This window comes from Mya arenaria, chromosome 1, assembly GCF_026914265.1.
Source record: "Mya arenaria isolate MELC-2E11 chromosome 1, ASM2691426v1".
NCBI lineage: Eukaryota > Metazoa > Mollusca > Bivalvia > Myida > Myidae > Mya > Mya arenaria.
Genome location: NC_069122.1, coordinates 51,775,654 through 51,801,964, shown reverse-complemented (window position 1 = coordinate 51,801,964; position 26,311 = coordinate 51,775,654). Strand labels below are relative to the sequence as shown.

The following is a 26,311-nucleotide window of genomic DNA, read 5'->3' as shown; positions in this document are numbered from 1 at the left end:
CTGACCATATAATTGTTGTTTGTAAACGTTAACAATATCATTCAATAAAGTGGTGCCCAAATATTAGACAATCGATTAAAAAAAAAATCATCAATAAACCAATTAATATGTAAAACCACCAAATTGATTGTTGTTTCTATTTCCTGTAGTTTAAATAAAAAAATCTCGGTTCACCTCGAATCATCACAACATAATAGATCCAAGCCAACTCACCTAACTGCCTCTACAAATTCTACCCGCTGTCACATATACTCACTGGATCTAAGTGTCTGCCCGTAGCTAGCTCACACAACCTTACCAGTACTTGCCACTCAATACATCCCTTGGCACTGTAGCTAATGTAGCCAGCTTGTATATGGTCACCATCAACTACCTCTACTGAAGCATAGACGCACAACCTTTGGACGTGTAACATTTCGTTACGCTGTCTTATGTTCTATATCCCTTGAAAAATTCTGTGCTACAGTCGAAGAACTATTTCACCACTTTTTGTCAACAACACCCGCTCCAATCCACGAAGAGCATGGTAAGTAGCTTACATAATAATTGGATGATCATTTTGACTCCAGTGATGTGAACAACTCGCCTTCAAACTTTACAATTCCACCTAATAAATATTCTCCCAATGTAAACGAAACCTGGCAAAGCATTATCATTTACGCTAGGCTACCTTCTGATAACCGTAGAAGATGTGAAAACAGGTATTTTTCACCAAGACCAAAAAGACTTCTCAGCAACGTTGATCTCTACCATTTCAACATCCAATGAGACAGGCTAGTGGCTAGAGCCAAACTACCGAAATGTTGCATTAACCTACCTTGACCGACCAGAAAAAACGAGTCCGATTTGATAATGACCAAGTTATTGTTTATTATGATTTAAAGGGGTGTTAAACTAGCTTGATATATTAAATGAGTTCTTCTTACTTTATACTACGACTAAATGTTGCCATTTTATTATTTCGGATACAGTACTTTTCTAAAGATAATCTCATCGACTTACTTTTTTTTATAATTACCGAGTTTTTAATCTATTTTACAACGTAACACGTTTCTGGTGTAAACGCGCACCAGAAGGACCTTCAGCAAGAATGTTTAATACCTATTTGTGAATACGTTATACAAAAATAACAACATACAATTAATTAAACACACGTTCTGTTTTATATCCTACCATTGTTAAGGAAGTTCAAAAGTCTTACCAGTAGTTCCATCGTTTTCAACACTAGCTTCTTCATCTCCATCACTTTCCTCTTCCTGTTCTTTTTTTATTTTTCTAGAAGTCATAGGTGCTGTTTTTTTTCCTTTTAGGATCTGCTTTCCTATATATGACGAATCAAATGCAATACGTTACTTTGCACGAATGATATATAATTTTGTTTGTGTCATCATGTTCATATTTAGTACATGTAAACATATAATATGCGACTCAGAATTACTTCACATTTATAATGTCAATATTGCAAATACGACTACATAAAACGACAACTCTTACATTACCTTTGTTCCACATGTTTTTCGTTTTCGCTTTCCTCCTCCTCTTCTTCTTCTTCGCCATCAGTACTTTTTTTGTTAGCTTTTAATTATATTACACACACATTTAATGATATCTTAATAAAACCAATACACAAGGACATGCAACAGTCATCTCTGTCATATAATTTATCCTAATTATACACATTATCAGTAATTATGCGTATGAAATATCTTGCGATTCACAACCTACTTTTATTTTTGATTTAAATTTACACAGGGATGCATACGCCAAATCATCTTGTTTATCCTTCATTTATAATACAATGTATAAACATTTTTCTATATTTTGGTTAACTGAACAAAAAGGAATTTTCTTGCTTTAAAAGCTGTTTCCTTAGGTATACCAGGCATAGATTCGCTGTTCGCTAAATTTTAAGATAAGCATTCAATAAGTGAGTATAAAATTATAAGAAACCTATTTTATTAAAATTACCAATACACCAATAAAGAAAGTCAATTCAACGAATGAATGATGTTACAATTTCTTAAAGACTGAATAAACAAATCGCGTGTCATGTAAAATAATACATCATACAGTGCCTGTCCTAAATTTATTCAGTATCCACTATCACTACAGAAATTGATATATAGGTACAAACTTTTGGTTTTGTTACCTTTTGTGATCCGGCCTCCATTAGCAGCCTGTTTTGCCTGAAAAATAAATCGTCAATTAGGAACCGAATACATCTAAATTGTCAGAAAAGTATATCATGCATTAAGAGTTTGTTTCAATGAATGTCTATCGAGAGCCGAGTTTGCCTGCATTTCCTGAAATATAAATCGTCCATTTAGATCCGAATTTGTCTGCATTACCAGAAACGTAAATCGTATATAAAGAGCAGCCTAGACTGTAATTATAACGTGCGTTCTTTTGTGAATGGGTTAGAGGTTGTTTGAATTGTAAAAAAATGTATTATTTATTTTTTCTGCAATAAAATATTGAACACATGGAAACTGCTAGAAAAGATGTTTAAGTTTTCTGTTTTATTCCATTACACGCCAAACATAAATAATTTATTTTCTACCTTAAGGATAATAATACACAATGAACACATGCATAGGTGTGCAACAGACGGGATACTTTAGTTGGGCATGTTATTGACTGAACATATCTTTTGCACAGTATAAAAGCCCAATAAGTTGATATTGCATGTAAACAATTATTACATTAACACAATTTTAAGTACACACGGTTAATGTAATTCGAGAAATACTCGTATTAATTGTACAGCACAATTTTACAGCGTTAAGTTTCCTTTTAAAATTAAATATGTCAGATCACTACTTCATTCAAATTGTTCATAAATAAAACATTACGCTTAATCGCAATAAAACCTCACACTCGCTCACAACGATATGCAAGGTCAGAGTAAAATCCAGAGGTAAAACAGCATATGTAGTACATATGAAATGTAATCAAAGCTCTGAAAAACTGTATTCAATAAACCTTGCAACGAGTAAAAACAAATAATGCACATATGCCGTTAATATTCAATTTTAAGATATAGAGAGCGACATCTAATTTAATGCACGTTTATAAATGATGTCCATAAATACTTTAACTGTTAATGTTAAAGCACACCCAAACCGTTGAAAGGTTGAAATGCGCAAATGGAATCCTAAAACATTACAATGTGATATCCCTTGGAGTTTGCGATCTCGGTCACTTCAGCGCTTCATCCGTTCAAAAATCTCAGCGAGGAGCATCGTCATGATAAAGAACCCATTATGAGGATAACATATAACCGTTTGGGTCAGAGGCTTGAATGAATCGATGCAGGATTAAAGTGTCAAATATTTTCCTGACTGTGAATTAATTAATGTTTTAGTGAAAAAACACGCTGGTGAATAATTAATTGACTGTAATGCAAATCGTCTGTCGCGAACATCGCGAAATAACAGATTATTTATCAAACTTAAGATGATGTTTAAAATTTTAAGCTTTTTGTTTCAATCGTTATCACGTTAATTATTATTATACATTATAATTACACGTAGTTATTATAACATGAAGTAGCTTCAGTGTACGACCCAATGGGTTTGTTGTCTCAAGTGATTTTGAGAGGCAAACAATAAAAAATTAATTGCATTTCGAGACGCGTCGTCATTATCTTATGTGACAAAATGTATATCTCCATCAGTCGAACAGACCTTCAGCAGCGCAGTTGATTTTTTCGAAAACGTGATTATCCCCGATCAAATCTGTAACATACCAAAATAAGAACTACTATCAGCAGTTATGTTTGATGTCTACAATTTGTGAAATCGTAATTGATCAATTTCGGAGTAATAACTATGGAGTGACTCATCGTGGATATTTCAGTGGATAACATCGGACAAAAAAACTACCTGCGTTCGTGCATTATCGAATTCAAGAAATAAAACGAAGTTGTGATATCAAATTCAATCTTGTGTCAGCACATGAAAATCCAGCGAATATTGCTAGATGTTGTTCAAGAACAAAAGCTAGCAAACAAAGTAACTTGTAGTGGCATGGTCCACACTTGCTTAATAAGGATTGTCAAAAGTGGCTAACTAGGGAAAACAAAAGAAACGGTGAAAACTCAAAAGTTGACAGTACAGAGTACACACTTAAAGCACCTCAGTTAGTGTCAAGGGAAAGAGATAGAGTTACCAACAATGCACGCTCTACCATATTCGGCATAGATTTTCAGAAATATTCGTCAGCATTAAAAATCATCAGATTAACAAGTTGGATTTTGGTTTTTGTGAATGCTTTAAAGAGAAAACGATCCGTCCTGTTCCATTCTAATGAAAAGGTCAGAACTGCCGAAACAATGTGGATTTTAAATGTTCAGAGAAATAATCACCAAGACGTTTTTGACGTGATTTCAAACAAGTGTTCAAATAACTTTCAGAAACAAATGGGATTGTTCATCGACGTTAAAAGTGGTATTTTGCGATTAGGCGGACGTGGGGATTATTCTAAATTGAGTGCTGGTGCCAAATGTCCCATATTGTTGCCGAAAGGAACCACATTAACACGTTTAGTTATCGAGAATATACATTAAAAATCACAATGGTGTTATCCACAAATTGAATTGAACTCATAAATTTTGGATTCCACAAGGAATTGCTACAGTACGAAATGTGCTGCATTTGTGAGTTGTGTGCCGTCGTTCGGAAGGAGGGCCCTTCAAGATGCCTCAAATGCCTCATATTCATAACACCCGTTTCACGAATATGCGTTGATTATTTAGACCAAGTATATGTGAAGTGATGCGATCAAGTGAAAAAGTACTGGGTATGTTTATTTACATGAACCGTGACTCATGCAGTTCACTTGGAGATAGTTTAAGATCTTTCATAATGTGCATTCGCCGATTTATCGATCAAAGAGGAACCCCTTAAAAAATTGTAAGTGATAATGCGCTTACTTTTTAAACAGCAAGTGTTTCTGTTAAATGTGTATGGAAGCGAATTCTCACAAGTGAGGATATTCAAGATTACTTTTGAAGCGCAGGAATCATATGGAAGTTTATTGAAGAACTTGCTACTTGGATGGGTGGGTTTTACGATCGTTTGAATGGGCTTGTGAAAAGATCGTTTCGAAAAGGAGTTGGACGTTAATTGTTATCACAGTGTCAATTCAGCACAGTCGTAAAGGAAATCGAATCCGTGATAAATTCGAGTCCGCTTGTGTATATTGAGGACGACATTTATTCAACGTTGACCGGTGATTTTAAAAGACGATATTCCTCGTGGAAATTGGAGACTGGGGAGGATTGTGCAGTGGAATATAAGCAATGATAGTGCGGTTCGGTCGGCAAAAGTTCGCATTGCTTCTTGACGGATTTTAAAACGACCTTTTAAATTTATTGTTCCCCTTGGAAATTTCTGGAAGCATTTCTTTGTGAAAATATAAACATGGTCACAATAGGACCTCAACTCTGTGACGTTATAATACTACAACTTTAGAGAAAGGCCAAGGAACAAGCCAGATTATAAACCGAAGAAAACTTAAAAAGCAAATTTGACTGTATAGACAATTGAACATATATATGTTTTTTGACATGTTATGACTTTTTAAGCCTTATAAGATATCAAAGAAGGTTCATGAACTATAATCACATATACTGTATACCATATATTGGTTCCAATTATGTTTCAACATTGATACTTGTTATGTAAAAGCATTACTTCTATTTCTCTAATTCGATCTTTCCCCGGCGGGAGTCTCGCGAATATCGCAAAATATCAGATTATTTATCAAAAATGATGTGTTATTATTTTGAACATTTGGTACAATCGACATCAAATTAATTATGTTTATGAAATAGTTTTCATATGAATTAAACTCACTATTTTGATTGGTTTTAAAGCGTTCTATAAAACAATTGATCCGTTTAAAATATCATTCAATTCATTTGCTCCGTTCAAGTAGTAAAGTTTATCATGTTTGATGAAAACTTGACTAAATGATATACATATTTACGATGGGTAAATTCTTATCGCCTAGCTTTAACTGAACTTGCCTTTGTCTTCTCGTGCTTTTCTCTTGTCTGCTCCGACTTGCATGATCGTGTACTTTTATTAATGCCCCTTGTACGGTCTGCTGCTCGGCCAGCATCATTCGGGCTTCTGCATTCATTAACATTTGGATTTTAGCCAGGTTTTAAAAGGAAAAGGTGTTGCAGAAATGGGACAGGTTGTTAGAATAAAAAGGGCACATTGTATCATAATATGAAGAACTTGAACATTATGAACTGGACATAAAATGTTCGGAACAGGGTGCAGCATCATAACTCTTTGCTAAACCTCATGATTTCACAAAGGTAGGCTTAAAAGGTTTTTCATACTAAGAACAAAACTAATACGGTGTCTTATACTGCATTGTAGGTACTTGATTAAATAAATTGAAAGTGAACACTCTGCATCATAGCGATCATAGCGAAACAAATAACTGTATACCTAAATGAACTAATTCCTTTAGAAAACTGAATACTTACATTTATGTTAGGATTTGATAATGCTTATGGTTAAAAAACAAATTTAAGAGAGGGAGGCGTTGAAGGCATGTTAATAGTGAAGTGTGTTGGGTAACTAAAACAGGACTACACATTTCTTATAGCACGATTGCGAAATTGTCTATATTAAACAACATTTTTAATATTACCTCTGTGTCACCCTTTTCGGTTTAGTTTCCCTTTCGCTCTCTTCCTCTTCTTCTTCGTCATCAGTGTCTTTTTCATCAGATTTTAAGTATATAACAAATACATTCAATGATAAGAGAATAAAACCCAATGCACAAAGACATATTACAGTATTTTCCGTCATATTGTTTATCCTAATTATACAATTTAATTGTGATCGGTATAAAAATCTTCGGATTAATAAATATACGACACTTCACATTTAACCTCACATATACATGCATACGCCAAATCATCTTTTCATATTTTCTTTTCATCGTTTATTGATATATAAAATTGTCTTTTTTTGGTTAACCGAGAAATCGAGGTCTAAGGCTTCAAATTTTAATTATAATAAAGCTTTGCCCTGTACTTGTTTAATGATATTGATTCCTTTGGCATACCAGGCAATAGATTCGCTGTTCGCTAACTTGTAACACAAATATTTTAATAAGGTAGTGCCCAACTATAAGACAATTGATTTAAAAATGTAAATTCACCAAATTGTTTGTTGTTTCTATTTCATAAAGTATAAGTAAACAAATCTCGGGTCACATCAAATCATCATAACATATTGAATTCAAGCGGGCTCACCTAGCTGCCTCTAAAACTTTTAGCCGTTGTCACATTTACTTACTGGACCTAAGTGTTTCCCCCAAACCAGCTCATAAAACCTTGCATGTTATACTAATTATTATTCTACGATTTATTTTACATTTGTTTTCTTTTGGATCTAGAACTTTTCAAAAGATAACTTCATTGACTTTTTTTTCATCATTAACAAGTTTTTAATCTATCTTATTCAATTTCATCTACAACTCCTACTAGTCATATTGTCATGTAATTGGGCGTGGGCTTTAAAATACTAAATGTTTGCCAATTCGTCACACTTATGGTAAAAATGCACCAGAAGGACCTTTATCCAGAAAGTTTTAACACCTTTTTTGGAATACGTTATGCAAAAAAAAAAACATAAAATTATCTAAACGTACTTTCTGAGATCTGGTTCTTTTCAAACTATCAAAAGGTGGTTCAAAAGTCTCACCAGAAGTTCCGTCGCTCTCATCACTATCTTTTTCATCACCATCATCTTCTTCTTCCTGTTCTTTTTTTCCCTTTTTCATGTTTTTGTCTCCCTTTTTTAAAACTCTTTTCCTGAAATGGAACAAACAAATAAGTTGCATCGATGATATCTGATTTTGTTTATGGCACCATGTTCTTATCTTAAACATGTAAAACTTTAAAATGTAAATCTTTCATAATTACAAAAGTACTACACAATTATAATGTCATACTTGCAAAAAACGTTTTGATTAAATAACTCTTTCTTTATCTTTGCTTAGCTATGTAAAATCCTTTACATGATTCTACATACGAATACTAAGAAGTTCGCCAAACTAATAAATTCATACGGTATCTTAAACTGTACTATAGTTGCTTGATTAAGAAACTTGACAGTGAACATTCCGCGTCTTAGCGAAACAAATGTAAATTTACGGAATAAATGCTTGCAGAGAACTAGTATAGTTACATCAGGATTTTAGTATGATTAAAACATACTTGACAGAGGATGGAACTATAGACCTGTTGAAAGTGAAGTGGGTAGGGTTAGATGTGTCAATATGCGAAAACATGCTATTCATAGACATTTTTAATGAGTCAATTACAAAAAAAACTAACCATAAAGATGTCAAGATTGATCAAGGGAGATAATTTTCGCTATTTTACAGGTATGTTTAATGGGATGATTCAAAGAATGACAGCTCTTGCACTGTGCACAACTGTATATCTACTATACGTTTGAATTAATTTGTGAAACATTTTATGCAAACCAAGTTTGCTTATAACATACTTAATCTCTTGGGGGAAAACCTAATTAACACAGATTAAGGATTTTCTATTTTGGTACAAAAGGTGATATTAAAAAAAATCTGACTTCTCTTTTCTTCCTGGAAACGTTGCATCGAATATACTTATTTGTCCAGGGAGACAATTTGAAAACTACAAAACATTGTAATATTGTTTTTGAAAAGTGCAGAAGTAGCCATGTTTTCAATTAGCATTTACTTTATTTACGTATGCTTATTTATATTATATCAAGGGGGGGGGGGAATTGGGAAACAATTGGTAACAGAATTATGATTGTTGCACTACACGCAGGATAATATTATCTTCTGTTGATGCTTCAAGCTTCATGCTTTTCCATCCAAACCTTTTAAGTTATCATGAACAGCAAAACAAGTTATATCATAAGTAATCAAATTGTGAATATTTGGTATTTATGTGACTTATTAAAACTGAGTTATATAACTTCAAGGAGTGTAGTTATACTAGTTCTCTGCAAGCATTTAACAAATACTTGACGTTTGTAGCTGTTATTTTTGACAGTTAAAAAGTAATTCAGATATATAAAACACGAACAATTTGGAAGGGTTACTGCACCTGACAACAAAGTCCACACTACAAGGCACAATGAAACAAAACAAAATGACTGCACCAGACAGCAAACAAAACGATAAAAGCCACGCACAATGAACAAACGTACTGCACCCGACAGCAAACACCTCGCTAAAAGGCACAATGAGCATACTTACTGCACCCGACAGCAAACACCACGCTACAAGGCACAATGAGCATACTTACTGCACCCGACAGCAAACACCACGCTACAAGGCAAGTTGAGCACACTTACTGTACCCGACAGCAAACTCCACGCTACAAGGCACAGGACACAAACCTACTGTAACCAACAGCAAACTCCACGCAACAAGGCACAGGACGCAAACTCACTGCACTAGACATCAAACTCCACGCTACAAGTGATAATGAGCAAACTGACTGCATCAGACAGCACACACCGGGCTACAAGACACAATTAGCAAACTTACTGCACCAGACAGCAAACTCCACGCTACAAGGTACAAGGAGCAGACTCACTCAAACCGACAGCACACACCCCGCTACAAGGCACAATGAGCAAACTTACTGCACCAGACAGCACACACCCCGCTACAAGGCACAATGACCAAACTTACTGCACCAGACAGCACACACCCCGCTACAAGGCACAATGACCAAACTTACTCAAACCGACAGCACACACCCCGCTACAAGGCACAATGAGCAAACTTACTGCACCAGACAGCACACACCCCGCTACAAGGCACAATGAGCAAACTTACTGCACCAAACAGCACACACCCCGCTACAAGGCACAAGGAGCAAACTTACTTCACCAGACAGGACACACCCCGCTACAAGGCACAATGAGCAACCTTACTCAAACCGACAGCACACACCCCACTACAAGGCACAAGGAGCAAACGTACTGCACCAAACAGCACACACCCCGCTACAAGGCACAATGAGCAAACTTACTCAAACCGACAGCACACACCCCGCTACAAGGCACAATGAGCAAACTTACTGCACCAGACAGGACACAACACGCTACAGGACACAAGGAGCAACATTACTACAGCAGACAGGACACACCACGCTACAATACACAGGGAGCAAATTTACTGCACCAGACAGGACACATCACGCTACAAGAAACTGGGAGAAAACTTACTGCATCAGAAGGGACACACCACGCTACAAGACACAGGGAGCAAATGTACTGCAGCAGACAACACACTCCAATATAAAAAAACACAATGAACAAACTTACTGCACTATACATGACACATCAAGATACAAGACACAAGGAGCAAATGTTACTGCATCAGACAACACACTACGATATGCAAGACACAAGATGCAAACTTACTGCAGCAGACAGCACACACCACTTTACAAGGCACACGGAGCAATCTTACTGCACCAGACAACACACTCCAATATACAAGACACACGATAGAATCTTACTACACCAGACAGCACACATAACGTAACAACGTAACAAATGTAAATACTACACACATTTAAAAACCATTATCGCTAATCAATTAGTTTTGGTAAACTGTCTTCACAAGTTTTGTGAAAAAGGCAATACATGTGTAGTCAAATGGTTTTTGGCAATCACAGCCTAACATATGTCCAAACATTGGTGGGAGCGGTTTTTAATTTGATTGACAGTTGGGTTTTATTGTTATTCTATTATGATTAAAAAAATGCAAAAAGATGGCGATTGCATGGGTGTTAAAAAATGGTATTTATGGTTGAATATATTGTCTTTAATTTATCCTCAAAACATTATTTCGGAAGAACGACAAATAAGTTTAATAACTGTTCCCGATTCGTTTACGTTTTCCGATTGGTTACCTGTAATAATGTGCCGGAAATGTAAAATGTTTGGACCGGTAATGATGTGAATAATTATTTTGTTTTGTTATGTTTACTGCATTGATAAACCATGAGGTAAGCTGTTTTCTTTAATTTAATCGATATCGGAAGAAAAAGTTCACCTAACTTTATTTGTTAATGTGTTGAAGGTGACATTAGTAAAATTTCATTACGATTGCCCCCGAGTTGTTTTATTTTTAGAACACTACACAGTGCGCACAAAACGATTGGTCGAGTAAGTCATGTGATAAGATGTTTTCGCGAGAACTTCATAAATCTTACACTTGCATTAATTCAGTTTAACTAATAATGGCCTTTAAGGAGTATTGTTTTCATATAGATTTCCTGTTATATATATTGTTACTATTTATGTTTGCAACATTCAGACGAAATGATAATGTTTATTAAAGTACTTCGAAAATTGTTTTTAATTGTTAAATTGTTATTTCACATCAGCCCTTCATGATGAATCCCCAATATAAAGAGGAAACTTATTTTCCCTTCAAGTTGTCATTCCAGCATGGTGACGTGCCCACCCCCATCCCCCCCCCCTGCCGGGGCATAACTAGAAAACTACTGTTTGGAATTTCATTAAACATCATTCAATGGTAAAGCACAACGAGAGGAAGTGCAGTGTACAATAACAATAGCTATATTTCAGCTAATTACATAATTTTTGCCCTTTGCCGCTTTTTCTTGACCAGAGCATTTCTTTAAGACAACTTATGGTATTGCAATAAAACTTGTATAGGTGGCAATGACAAAGAGTACAGTGCACAAGCACCCTGATTCTGGCATGTTCATTAATGTACCACCCCTAATGAAATCTTCAACTTGAAATTCTTCAACTTTAATGCTTTTGCTTATGTTGTTAAGCAGAATACTACAACTATTTTGAGTATTTCATGGATGCGGTTCGATGCACCATAGTATGCTTGTTGGCCTTGACTATTCCTTGTATATAACTTACATGCAATATTGAAAACGTGAAGACATGTAGTTATAGGAAAAAGAAGAAAGTGAACTCCAGTTTGTAAGATCGCTTTTGTTAAGTCATTGTAACTTCCCCTTTAACACACCCGTTTTATGTCATTACCAATCCCTAGTACATGTATGTGTGTTTTATAATATCAATCTTTTTTATGATTTTTTGGTGGAAGGACCCCATAAAACTAAATATTTAGTGTTAGTGAAGGACTATATATAGATGGGTGTCTAAAAATTATAGATGTTATAGCATATTGTAATAGTTGAAACTACGTTGGATTAGAAAATTTGTTAAAAGGGAAGCAAAATGTTATATATTGGTAACCTTCTTGATTGATGTATGTAAAGTACTAAATTCAGGATAACTGTCTGCTGAATGTTTGCTTAAGAAATTAAAAAAATACATTTTGAATTGATAAATAAAGAGTATTTTGTGGTTATGTTGATAAGTTATTTACTAATACAGTTGAAGATGTACTTGATACTTGATGTACAATATATATATATATATAATCATCATATGAATATTGGTAATAAAATTTTCTTTGACAAAAGACTTTGTAATAGAGGAATACGTTATATAACATTGCTTATAAAACAGATGTGTTTGTGAAGAAGATAGCCATATAAAATTATACAGCGACTTTTATCAATTTTCTTTTTTAATAAAAGTTTAATAAGAATTGTAAGAATTGTTAGGGCCAACTTAAAAGATTAAAGTTACTTAAAATAAAACTCATATAACTCAATACCCAATTATGTCGTGTTAAGATTTTTTTTACTGGAAAGCAATTGAAGAAAAACGGTTTATAATGTACTTTTAAACAAATATGAGATTCCAAATTGTCAAGCTAATTGGATCAATTTATTCCAGGATGCTGACTGGAAAAAAAAACATTTATAGATTGGTATTTAAGATAACTAGGGAAACTTATATCCAGTGGTTCCAAACAAGAATTATACATAGGATTTTAGCTACAAGCTGACTATCATTTAAATTGAACATCGTGAATGACAGGTTATGTCTATTTTGTTAATCAGCTAAGGAAATTTTGGTGAATTTATTTTTAAATTGTAATGTTGTTCATACCTTATTGAACTGTGTGAAATATGTTTTATCTACTGGAATTGAACCTTTTACATTGTGTTTCAGAGTTTTATGGTGGGATCCATTTGTGAAGATTCTGATAAATATAATATATTTTCTTATCAAACCAATACACGTATCTTTGTAGACGGAAAATAATAAGACAAACTTTTGTTGGACTTAAATGTAGCTGAAAATTAATTATAAAAACACATGTATTAAAGATGACGAACATATTAACTGGTCAGTTGTAAGAATGTTTACTTAGATCACATGAGGTAAAACACATTTAATTTACTATAAATAGATTATACTATGTATATAATAAATACTAAATTCAATATTAATATACAGATCTTAACTGTGTACAATAACATATTATAAATATGCAGTGTGTGCGACATTGTATTCTGTTACTAGTTATATAGCTTTATTAAAAAATGTAAAAAAGCCATAACATTATGCATTGATGATATTCAATCATTTTTGGAACTACTATTTTTATTTGAAATATGACTTCATTCATATTCCAAATTAAGTCACCAGCTCATCTTCTTATTTACAAACAAATATGTTGCTTTTTTTAGATGGTATAGATATTTACATATACAGTCTATGCATAAGTAACGGTGTGTGTATACCACGTGATAAATTACGTCAATGCTACAGTGGAAGGAATCATTTTGCTTCGAATATAGACTTAAACCAAAGATAGCTTTCTTTTTCTTCGCCAATTTAAATAAAACAAAGGGCAGTCCATGCCGCTTAAAGAGTCCCGCCTTCGCTTTATTACAGGAGTTTTATTATGTGATAAGTTTTCTCAAACACTTCGTTAAACTGCTGTTCTATGTTTCTTGTTTGTGAATTTGTGTTCTATGTCTTTGGCGTTTGCCCATTGCCACTAAACCGGGTTTATGTTTTTTGCTACTGAGCATGTTTCTGTAGCTTTTTGCATATATATATTGATTCAAAAATAATGTTTTGACAGTGCTCCATCAGGCGGCTGTTTTGAAATGGTTTTTTGAAGTGTATTAATAAACTAAACCCTTAATCAAACTCTGGTAAAACACTGCAAGCGGGGCTCTGTAAGCGGCTTAGACCGCGCTATGTTTCATTTAATATGGTGAAGAAAAAGCAGTTTTATTTTATCTTTGTTTAAAGCCCCATATCGAAGCAAAATATTGCCTTTCGACGAAGAATTTCTGACTCAATCTATCACATCGTATACTCTCACTGAGTAATTAATTTATTATAGTCATTAGATAATACAATATAAAGGTGTTACAGTTATTCTCGTTATAGGAATCATATTCTGGCGCATAGTCGCTACAGTCATCGTCGTTAAAGGACTTGTTATCCAGTTCATATTAATCAAAGTTATTCTCATTAAAATCATCATGGTATTGATAATAGTCGTCACAATTATACTCATTATAAGTGACACGGTTATGGCCAGAGTCGCCAAATACATCGTCGTTAAAAATAATCATTGTCTTGCTCATAGTCGTCACAATTCTACTCGTAAAAAGGGTCATGGTCTTGGTCATAGTCGTCACAGTTATCATCGTTAAAAGGGTCATGGTCTTGGTCATAGTCGTCACAGTTGTCATCGTTAAAAGGGTCATGGTCTTGGTCATAGTCGTCACAATTATCCTCGTTTAAAGGATCATTGTCTAGGTCATATACGTCACAGTTATCCTCGTTAAAAGGGTCATGGTCTAGGTCGTAGTCGTCACAGTTGTCATCGTTAAATTTTGGTCATAGTCGTCAAAGTTATCAGTTATCATCGTTAAAAGGGTCATGGTCTTGGTCATAGTCGTCACAGTTATCCTCGTTAAAAGGGTCATGGTCTTGGTCATAGTCGTCACAGTTATCATCGTTAAAAGGGTCATGGTCTTGGCCATAGTCGTCACAGTTATCATCGTTAAAAGGATTATGATCTAGGTCATAGTCACCACAGTTATCATCGTTAAAAGGGTCATGGTCTTGGTCATAGTCACCACAGTTATCATCGTTAAAAGGGTCATGGACTAGGTCATAGTCGTCACAGTTATCATCGTTAAAAGGGTCATGGACTAGGTCATAGTCGTTACAGTTGTCAGCGTTAAAAGGGTCATGGTCTTGGTCATAGTCCTCTCATTTATCCTTGTTAAAAGGATCATGGTCTAGGTCATAGTCGTCACAATTAACCTCGTTAAAAGGGTCATGGTCTAGGTCATAGACGTCACAGTTATCATCGTTAAATGGGTCATGGACTAGGTCATAGTCGTCACAGTTGTCATCGTTAAAAGGGTCATGGTCTTGGGCAAAGTCGTCACAATTATCTGCGTTAAAAGGATCATGATCTAGGTCATAGTCGTCACAATTAACCTCGTTAAAAGGATCATGGTCTAGGTCATAGACGTCACAGTTATCATCGTTAAAAGGATCATCGTCTTGGCCATAGTCGTCACAATTATCCTCGTTAAAAGGATCATGGTCTTGGTCATAGTCGTCACAATTATCCTCGTTAAAAGGGTCATGGTCTTGGTCATATACGTCACAGTTATCCTCGTTAAAAGGGTCATGGTCTAGGTCGTAGTCGTCACAGTTGTCATCGTTAAATTTTGGTCATTGTCGTCACAGTTATCATAGTAAAAAGGGTCATGGACTAGGTCATAGGCACCACAGTTATCATCGTTAAAAGGGTCATGGACTAGGTCATAGTCGTCACAGTTATCATCGTTAAAAGGGTCATGGACTAGGTCATAGTCACCACAGTTATCATCGTTAAAAGTGTCATGGACTTGGTCATAGTCGTCACATTTGTCATCGTTAAAAGGGTCATGATCTAGGTCATAGTCAGCACAATTATCATCGTTAAAAGGGTCATGGTCTTGGTCATAGTCGTCACATTTGTCATCGTTAAAAGGGTCATGGACTAGGTCATAGTCGTCACATTTGTCATCGTTAAAAGGGTTATGATCTAGGTCATAGTCACCACAGTTGTCATCGTTAAAAGGGTCATGGTTTTGGTCATAGTCGTCACAGGTATCATCGTTAAAAGGGTCATTGACTAGGTCATATTCGTCACATTTATCATCGTTAAAAGGGTCATGATCTAGGTCATAGTCACCACAGTTATCATCGTTAAAAGGGTCATGGTCTTGGTCATAGTCGTCACAGTTATCCTCGTTAAAAGGGTCATGGTCTTGGTCATAGTCGTCACAGTTATCCTCGTAAAATGGGTCATGGACTAGGTCATAGTCACAACAGTTATCATCGTTGAAAGGGTCATGGACTAGGTCATGGTCGTCACATTTGTTATCGTTTAAATGGTCATGATCTAGGTCATAGTCACCACAGTTATCATCGTTAAAAGGGTCATGGTCTTGGTCATAGTCACCACAGTTATCCTCGTAAAAAGGGTCATGGTCTTGGTCATAGTCACCACAGTTATCATCCTTAAAAGGGTCATGGTCTAGGTCCTAGTCGTCACAGTTATCATCGTTAAAAGGGTCATGGTCTTGGTCATAGTCGTAACAGTTATCATCGTTAAAAGCGTCATGGTCTTGCCCATAGTCACCACAGTTATCATTGTTAAAAGGGTCATGGTCTTGGTCATAGTCACCACAGTTATCATCGTTAAAAGGGTCATGGTCTTGGTCATAGTCGTCACAGTTATCCTCGTTAAAAGGGTCATGGTCTAGGTCAAAGAGGTCACAGTTATCATCGTTAAATGGATCATGGTCTTGGCCATAGTCGTCACAATTATCCTCGTTAAAAGGATCATGGTCTTGGTCATAGTCGTCACAATTATCCTCGTTTAAAGGGTCATGGTCTTGGTCATATACGTCACAGTTATCCTCGTTAAAAGGGTCATGGTCTAGGTCGTAGTCGTCACAGTTGTCATCGTTAAAAGGGTCATGGACTAGGTCATAGTCGTCACATTTGTCATCGTTAAAAGGGTCATGATCTAGGTCATAGTCCCCACAGTTATCATCAATAAAAGGGTCATGGTCTTGGTCATAGTCGTCACAGTTATCCTCGTAAAAAGGGTCATGGTCTTGGTCATAGTCTTCACGGTTATCCTCGTAAAATGGATCATGGTCTAGGTCGTAGTCGTCACAGTTGTCATCGTTAAATTTTGGTCATTGTCGTCACAGTTATCATAGTAAAAAGGGTCATGGACTAGGTCATAGGCACCACAGTTATCATCGTTAAAAGGGTCATGGACTAGGTCATAGTCGTCACAGTTATCATCGTTAAAAGGGTCATGGACTAGGTCATAGTCACCACAGTTATCATCGTTAAAAGTGTCATGGACTTGGTCATAGTCGTCACATTTGTCATCGTTAAAAGGGTCATGATCTAGGTCATAGTCAGCACAATTATCATCGTTAAAAGGGTCATGGTCTTGGTCATAGTCGTCACATTTGTCATCGTTAAAAGGGTCATGGACTAGGTCATAGTCGTCACATTTGTCATCAATAAAAGGGTCATGGTCTTGGTCATAGTCGTCACAGTTATCCTCGTAAAAAGGGTCATGGTCTTGGTCATAGTCTTCACGGTTATCCTCGTAAAAAGGGTCATGGTCTTGGTCATAATCGTCACAGTTATCATCGTTAAAAGGGTCATGGGCTTGGTCATAGTCGTTACAGTTATCATCGTTAAAAGGGTCATGGTCTTGGTCATAGTCACCACAGTTATCATCGTTAAAAGGGTCAAGGTCTTGGTCATATTCGTCATAGTTATCCTCGTTAAAAGGATCATGGTCTAGGTCATAGTCGTCACAGTTGTCATCGTTTAATTATGGTCATTGTCGTCACAGTTATCATCGTTAAAAGGATCATGGTCTTGGTCATAGTCGTCACAATTATCCTCGTTAAAAGGATCATGGTCTTGGTCATAGTCGTCACAATTATACTCGTTAAAAGGATCATGGTCTAGGTCATAGACGTCACAGTTATCATCGGTAAAAGGATCATGGTCTTGGTCATAGTCGTCACAATTATCCTCTTTAAAACAATCATAGTCGCTACAATTATCCTCTTTAAAAAAAATCATAACATGGCTCATAGTCGCCACAGTACCTTGCAGAGCTGCAATTTTCAGAGTCGCTTTCATCATCCGATTCGACCCGGTCATACACAGTATTCATACTATGTGAATCGTGTGTAACACACACTACCTTCATACACTTAGACGGAATTTTGCACACATGTAATAATATCTCTTTAGTATCCGTTGCCCATTTTCTTGCATTGTACATAAATCCTCTTTTAGGACTGTTGGGATTAGCTGGAATATGCTTATTCAAAGCAGCATTGTCTGTAAGATCAATGATATTTAGGTCTTTTCTCATTTTGCGTAGCATTTCCAGGTTAATTTCAACGATAATGTACTTTCGATTTTTCTTTGCTATTGCCTTTTTTAAGAACAATTGGCAAGCTTTCAGACTGGCTGAAGTGGAAATAAACTGTGTTTTTTTCGCTGTCCCCCGCACGTGCCCAAACACCGTCACGTTTGCAGATGGATCACAAGCCGTAAGAGTTTCTGTTGGTTTTTCATTATGAGCTAACAAACGGTACACGCAGGATGGGATGACCAAGATGGAACCGTTCTTTAATTCTGTTAATTCATGCATTTCGGAATGTCTTCCGTCGCTGTGGGATAAACACGTTTATAAGTCAAGGAAATCGATTATATAACAATGTCATATTAATATGTTTACTTTAATGATGATGCTGATGCTTTCAGATTGTACAGATTTATATTTTTATCTATTTCGGTTTTTTCTTATCCACAAGATTACTTCTGTAGTGCAGCCCCTGCTACCGGAGCTTAAATAGTTGGTCCTTTGGTTAGCTCTGAGACCGCGAGGTTGTATTGATGCATTCGGACAACTAACTATTGTTCAATCTCATCTCATCAGAAAAGCATTAGTAATTCATTTGAAAATTGAATCATTTTAGGCTCGGATTTACAATAGTTTGAACATAAAAGTAGGTAAAATAACTCATTCTTTTCTGAAAAAATGTTGCCAATATATGAATTGGGAGCGAGTTCTTTTAACCTTTCCTGCTGTTTATCTGTTGATTAACTACTTACATTTTCAACTAAATGCGCCGTTGAAGTGAGGGCAATTGCTTACGTTATTACATCATTTCGCCCTCTTCTAACGTACAATGCAAGACATGTTTACCATGTCGATTTAAATCCTCCATACGTGATCTTGTTACAGGCCAGACGAAACAAACTGCAAGTTTTGTTTTACAAATCACCCTTGAGTTAGACCTTTACCTTTAACCTACTGATATTGTTCTTGTGTGCAACACGCTCCTTTACCAAAGTTAACACTTTTTCCACGGTAATTTAACATTCCTTATGCATGATCATAGTTACAGCCCGGAAAAAACGAAATGCAAGAAAATTTGACCAATTACCATTGAGTTGTGACCCTAACCTTTGGCTGACATCGTGATGAACATGAATGTCATGTTTATTTTTTTTTTATAAATTTCTGAAAAATTGACCATGGCCAAGTTTCAACCTGAACAACGTATATTTACATATTCAGGTTTCAGTTTTTCCAAAAGGTATTTCCGTCGTCGTTTCACTGCAAGACGTTTTCCCCGGTGGGTTCGAGTTATATTCGATGTGATTTTAACTATATTAAAAATATCATGTTCCATGCGGTTTAAAAGACACAGTTTTTTGGGGCAAAACTTTGAGCGAGCGCCGTCTCCTCTCGAAATGAAAAATATATTGCGGAGATGAGGGTTAAAGGGGGATTCAGGCGTCCTCGATATAAGCCTGATTGAGGTATTCAATGGCGGACACAATCACAATCACTCACTGTAAAGGTATTACTTGAGATTGTTGGTGAAGTAAGCCTGAGGTATGACGTCAAATTGTACATGTTAACAAACCCTTATAACTTATGTTGATATTTTTCGATATAGTTTGAAAATGGTGTTAGTTATTTCCAAATAACTTACTTTATTTTAATTTCACATCTGTGTTCAGAACTCTTATTTATCATTGATTTACCCGGAAGATTATTTTCTCTCAATGCTTGAATTATTTTTAAACCCGGAAGAATGATTTGAAGGTTGATAAATGATAACCTTAAACGTCCAAATAAAGCGAAATGAAATAAGATGGAAAGGAAACTACATGAAAGAGCACAGCAGACTTGTTTAAAGGCACAATGAGCAAACTTACTGTACAAGACATGAAACACAATATGGCTATTAGACACAAGGAACAAACTTACTGCAGCAGACAAGACACACTACGCTACAAGGCAGAGGAAACAAACTTACTCCACCAGACAGGCAGAACCACGTTACAAGACAGAGGGAGCAAACTTACTGCACCAGACAGGCCACAACACACTAAAAGGCCAAATGAGTTGACTGAGTGTATCAGACAGGACACACCACGCTTCAAAACAGAGGGAGCAAACTTCCTGCACCAGACTGGACACACCACGCAACAAGTCCCAATGAGTTGACTGACTCCATCAGACATGACAAACCACGCTACAAGACACAAGGAGCAAACTTACTGCACCAGACAGGACACACCACGCTAAAAGGCACAAGGAGCACACTTACTTCACCCGACAGGACACATCGCGATACAAGACACAAGGAGTAGACACACTTCACCAGACATGATTCACCACTATCCAAGGCACAAGAAACAAACTAACTTCACCAGACAGGACACACCACACTACAAGGCAGAAGAAGCACACTAAATTCATCAGACAGGACACACCACTCCGCAAGACACAAGGAGCAAACTTACTATACCAGACAGGACACACAACGCTACAAGGCACAAACACCAAACTTACTGTACCAGACAGGACACACAACGCTACAAGGCACGAACACCAAACTTACTGTACCAGACAGGACTCACAACGCTACAAGGCACAAAAACCAAACTTACTGTACCAGACAGGACACACAACGCTACAAGGCACAAGGAGCAAACTTACTGTACCAGACAGGACACACAACGCTACAAGGCAAAAACACCAAACCTACTGTACCAGACTGGACACACAACGCTACAAGGCACAAACACCAAACTTACTGCACCAGACAGGACACACAACGCTACAAGTTACGAACACCATATTTAATGTACCAGACAGGACACACAACTCTACAAGGCAGAAGGAGCAAACTTACTGTACCAGACAGGACATACCACGCTACAGGGCACAAGGAGAAAACTTACTGTACCAGACGGGCCACACAACGCTACAAGACACAGGGAGCAAACTTACTGTACCAGACGGGCCACACAACGCTACAAGACACAGGGAGCAAACTTACTGTACCAGACGGGCCACACAACGCTACAAGGTACAAGGAGCACCCTTACTGTACTAGACAGGACTCACCACGCTACAAGGCACATGGAACACACTTACTGTACCAGTCAGGACACACAACGCTACAAGGCACAAGGAGCAAACTTACTGCACCAGACAGGACACACAACGCTACAAGGCACAAGGAGCAAACTTACTGTACCAGACAGGACACACCACGCTACAAGGCACAAGAAGCAAACATACTGTACCAGACATGACACACCACGCTACAAGGTACAAGGAGCAAACTTACTGTACTAGACAGGACTCACCACGCTACAAGGCACAAGGAACACACTTACTGTACCAGTCAGGACACACAACGCTACAAGGCACAAGGAGCAAACTAACTCCACCAAACAGGCCACACCACGCTACAAGGCACAAGAAGCAAACATACTGTACCAGACAGGACACACAACGCTACAAGACACAAGAATCAAACTAACTTAACCAGACAGGACACACCACTCTTCAAGGCAGAAGAAGCAAACTAAATTCACCAGACAGGACACACCAAGGTACAAGGCACAAGGAGCAAATTTACTGTACCGGACAGGACACACAAAGCTACAAGGCACAAGAAGCAAACATACTGCACCAGACAGGACACACAACGCTACAAGGCACAAGGAGCAAACTTACTGCACCAGACAGGACAAACCACGCTACAACGCACAGGGAGCAAACTTACTGCACCAGACAGGACACACCACGCTACAAGGCACAAGGAGCAAACTTACTGCACCAGACAGGACACACAACGCTACAAGGCACAAGTAGCAAACTTACTTCACCAGACAGGACACACCACGCTACAAGGCACAAGGAGCAAACTTACTGTACCAGACAGGACACACCACGCTACAAGGCACAATGAGCAAACTTACTGCACCAGACAGGACACACCACGTTACAACGCACAGGGATCAAACTTACTGCACTAGACAGGACACACCTCGCTACAAGGCACAAAGGAGCAAACTTAATTCACCAGACAGGACACACCACGCTACAAGGCACAAGGAGCAAACTTACTGTACCAGACAGGACATACCACGCTACAGGGCACAAGGAGAAAACTTACTGTACCAGACGGGCCACACAACGCTACAAGACACAGGGAGCAAACTTACTGTACCAGACGGGCCACACAACGCTACAAGACACAGGGAGCAAACTTACTGTACCAGACGGGCCACACAACGCTACAAGATACAAGAAGCACACTTACTGTACTAGACAGGACTCACCACGCTACAAGGCACAAGAAACACACTTACTGTACCAATCAGGACACACAACGCTACAAGGCACAAGGAGCAAACTTACTACACCAGACAGGACACACAACGCTACAAGGCACAAGGAGCAAACTTACTGTACCAGACAGGACACACCACTCTACAAGGCACAAGAAGCAAACATACTGTACCAGACAGGACACACCACGCTACAAGGTACAAGGAGCACACTTACTGTACTAGACAGGACTCCCCACGCTACAAGGCACAAGGAACACACTTACTGTGCCAGTCAGGCCACACCACGCTACAAGGCACAAGAAGAAAACATTCTGTACCAGACAGGACACACAACGCTACAAAGCACAAGAATCAAACTAACTTAACGAGACAGGACACACCACTCTTCAAGGCAGAAGAAGCAATCTAAATTCACCAGACAGGACACACCAAGGTACAAGGCACAAGGAGCAAATTTACTGTACCAGACAGGACACACAACGCTTCAAGGCATAAGGAGCAAATTTACAGTACCAGACAGGACACACAAAGCTACAAGGCACAAGAAGCAAACTTACTGCACCAGACAGGACACACAACGCTACAAGGCACAAGGAGCAAACTTACTGCACCAAACGGGACAAACCACGCTACAAGGCACAAGGAGCAAATTTACTGTTCCAGACAGGACACACCACGCTACAACGCACAGGGAGCAAATTTACTGTACAAGACAGAACACACATCGCTACAAGGCACAAGGAGCAAACTTACTGCACCAGACAGGACACACCACGCTACAAGGTACAAGTAGCAAACTTACTTCACCAGACAGGACACACCACGCAACAAGGCACAAGGAGCAATCTTACTGTACCAGACAGGACACACCACGCTACAAGGCACAATGAGCAAACTTACTGCACCAGACAGGACACACCACGTTACAACGCACAGGGATCAAACTTACTGCACCAGACAGGACACACCTCGCTACAAGGCACAAAGGAGCAAACTTACTGCACCAGACAGGACAAACAACGCTACAAGGCACAAGGAGCAAACTTACTGAAACAGAGAGGACACACCACGCTATAAGGCACAGGGAGCAAACGTACTGCACCAGACAGGACACACCACGCTACAACGCACAGGGAGCAAACTTACTGCACCAGACAGGACACACCACGCTACAAGGCACAAGGAGCAAACTTACTGCACCAGACAGGACACATTTCATAATGAACATGAATGCTATGTTTTATTTAGTTTTGAAAAAAATGTGCATGGCCTAGTTTCGGCCTGAACATATCAAAATATGACGTTAGAGCTGGCGTAGATACGGACATACGGTCGCAAATAAACATAGTAAAACGTCATTATGCAACTTTTTCAAGCTCACCACATCTGGGCTTCACAAAAAAATATGACTGCGACACAAACTTCATTGATAAGGAAATCTGACCACAATGAATGATATTGAAATAGTAAACTAAACTAAGTGAACTAAAATCACATATATGAAATACTTCGTATTCTCTATAATTATGTTTAATTATTTGACGTACAATGAATGTCAACATTGAAATGTGCACCTTTTGCAGTATCAGTAAATTCATATCGGTTATTTAATACTGACATCAATTTTGACGACCCATACCAAATATTCAACTTACATTTATTACAAAAGGGCGAGCAGCCATTGCGTCGTCGTTTCGCTGCTAGACGCGTTTGCTGCAGGGGCTATAGGTGTGAGTTGTATTCGGGGTGATTGTTAACATATTATCTTGATCCATGCAGTTGAGAGAACGTTTATCTGGGGCGCAACTTTGGACGAACGCCTCCCCCCTCCCAGGAAAATATATTGTGCAAATGTGGAGAGATTTGAAAGGGAATTTAGCCGTTCTCTCACACGCAAGGTTTGACTTCGTGAATTTCGGTATATTGAATTCATTTTTCTAAGGTATGGACAAACGAAGAACATTTGCGCCCCCTTTACCCTCTAGTGGTAACCAGTTGAGGAGACTATAACTCACTGTAAAGTTTCAACTTAATCTCATCACGGCTATCGTCTGAGAATGATTGTGAAGTAAGCATGAGTTAAACAAAGGGTGGTATTTTATATTTTCAAATCGTACATGTCACGAAACCCTGAAATTTATGGTGATATGTTTAGATAGGGTTTGAAAATGCTGTTAGTTTTCATAAATAACTTACATTGTATTTCTATTTCCACACCTGTGTTTAGAACTCTTATTTATAATCCAACTACCCGAAACAAGCTTTTTTTCTCAATACGTAGATTATTTCAAACCCGGAAGTATTTTGTAAAGGTTGATAAATGATAACCATCCAAATCCAGCGACATGAAATATGATACAATAGAAACTATATTGAATAGCACGGCAGTCTTAAAGGCACAGTGAGCAATCTAATTGCACTAGACATGCCACAACACGCTACAAGGCACAAGAAGCAAACTTACTACACAATACAGGACACACCACGCTACAAGACACAAGGAGAGGACGTACTGCACCAGACAGGACACACCACACTACAAAGCACAGGGGGCAAACTTACTGCACCAGACAGGACACACCACGCTACAAGGCACAAGAAATATAATATCAATAAAATATCAAACTTCATAAACATTGCTGGAATAAATCGTGCATAATACGTTCAGCATTGTGCTCTACTCCAAAGAAACAAGAGACTTATTGTGTCCTTCTTTGTTATATGTAAAATTACTCCTGTTCACCACTTTATTATGAATTTGTAGAGAAAAAATATATAGCTTTAACACTTTGTTTTTCCACAAAATATAAACAATTAATCTGTTGTTATAACACCAGAAAACCATATCAAGATATCTACCTAAATGGGGAGAAACATTGTTTGAAGAACTTCTTCAAGGGATTCAACGACCCGGACGCATTTCGTTGCGTGACGACACCTTATACGTACAATATCGTTATGAATAAATGTTGTGGTATCCAGTTTGAAACGGCTAGTGAATACAGAGGTTCACTGGAGGTTTAACCACTTGACGCGACTTCCCATTTTTGTTTTATATATTCCCTTCAATCATTAGTTGATTAGTTAAGAATCTTCAGTATTATCTACCAGTATATACACAAACCTGAGATAAAACAAAGCATCATCAGAATCATTCTAATCCTTCTCACTAGCTAAATAACTACAGTCGTCATTTTCAGAACAAGATTGCGTTGGTACATTTTTCTCTGAGTGTAATTATATTTGGAACTTTCTTTTCCAAATATAAAATGCACAAATGAAGGAGAAAATGTGTATCCAGCTAGACGGAAAGTGTTCTTAAAATAAAGGTAAAAAAGTATAAATATAAAAATACTAGCTTAAGAGAATCTTATAAATAAGGTTATTTTATGGGTATTTCATTTAGATATACCAGCCTACCTATGAATTCAACTTTTAAAGATAACGCACCTTTGAAAAAAAATCTTAATAAACTCGTACATACATTAAAAACAAACATGTGTTTGCTTTTTTATTATCGCCAATGCTCTATTATGTATACGTTTAACGAAGGGATGCCAAGTATTTATCAAGCTTATCAACATTGCCTATGTTTGAACAGACTAATGTGATTCTAACTA

At 37.4% G+C, this 26,311-nt stretch overlaps 1 protein-coding gene across 2 annotated transcripts; it reads right to left on the bottom strand.

The window, feature by feature from the left end:
* Nucleotides 1-75: 75 nt before the first annotated feature.
* LOC128231030 (cilia- and flagella-associated protein 251-like) lies at nucleotides 76-25,026 on the bottom strand. Of its 2 annotated transcripts, XM_052943455.1 has the most exons (8): nucleotides 24,888-25,015; nucleotides 18,122-18,694; nucleotides 7,734-7,843; nucleotides 6,673-6,739; nucleotides 6,032-6,137; nucleotides 2,150-2,186; nucleotides 1,500-1,575; nucleotides 76-1,321 (listed from the first exon to the last, which is right to left on the bottom strand). In XM_052943455.1, exons 2-8 carry the CDS (start codon nucleotides 18,673-18,675, stop codon nucleotides 1,276-1,278), a joined length of 996 nt encoding a protein of 331 aa, XP_052799415.1. In that variant the 5' UTR covers nucleotides 18,676-18,694; nucleotides 24,888-25,015; the 3' UTR covers nucleotides 76-1,275. The 2 variants fall into 2 exon arrangements, with proteins under 2 accessions (XP_052799415.1, XP_052799422.1); XM_052943462.1 differs by lacking the exon at nucleotides 18,122-18,694 and having other exon boundaries at nucleotides 24,888-25,026.
* Between the last annotated feature and the right edge of the window lie 1,285 nt (nucleotides 25,027-26,311).

Bases quoted from the DNA above. Each gene is read 5' to 3' on its own strand.
- LOC128231030 (XM_052943455.1), bottom strand. From the start codon at position 18,675: ATGCATGAATTAACAGAATTAAAGAACGGTTCCATCTTGGTCATCCCA. The intron at 6,138-6,672 runs GTAATATTAAAA...TAATGAATGCAG, and splicing joins CCGAAAAGGGTGACACAGAG to AAGCCCGAATGATGCTGGCC. The intron at 1,576-2,149 runs GTAACAAAACCA...TATAATTAAAAG, and splicing joins TGGAGGCCGGATCACAAAAG to CTAACAAAAAAAGTACTGAT.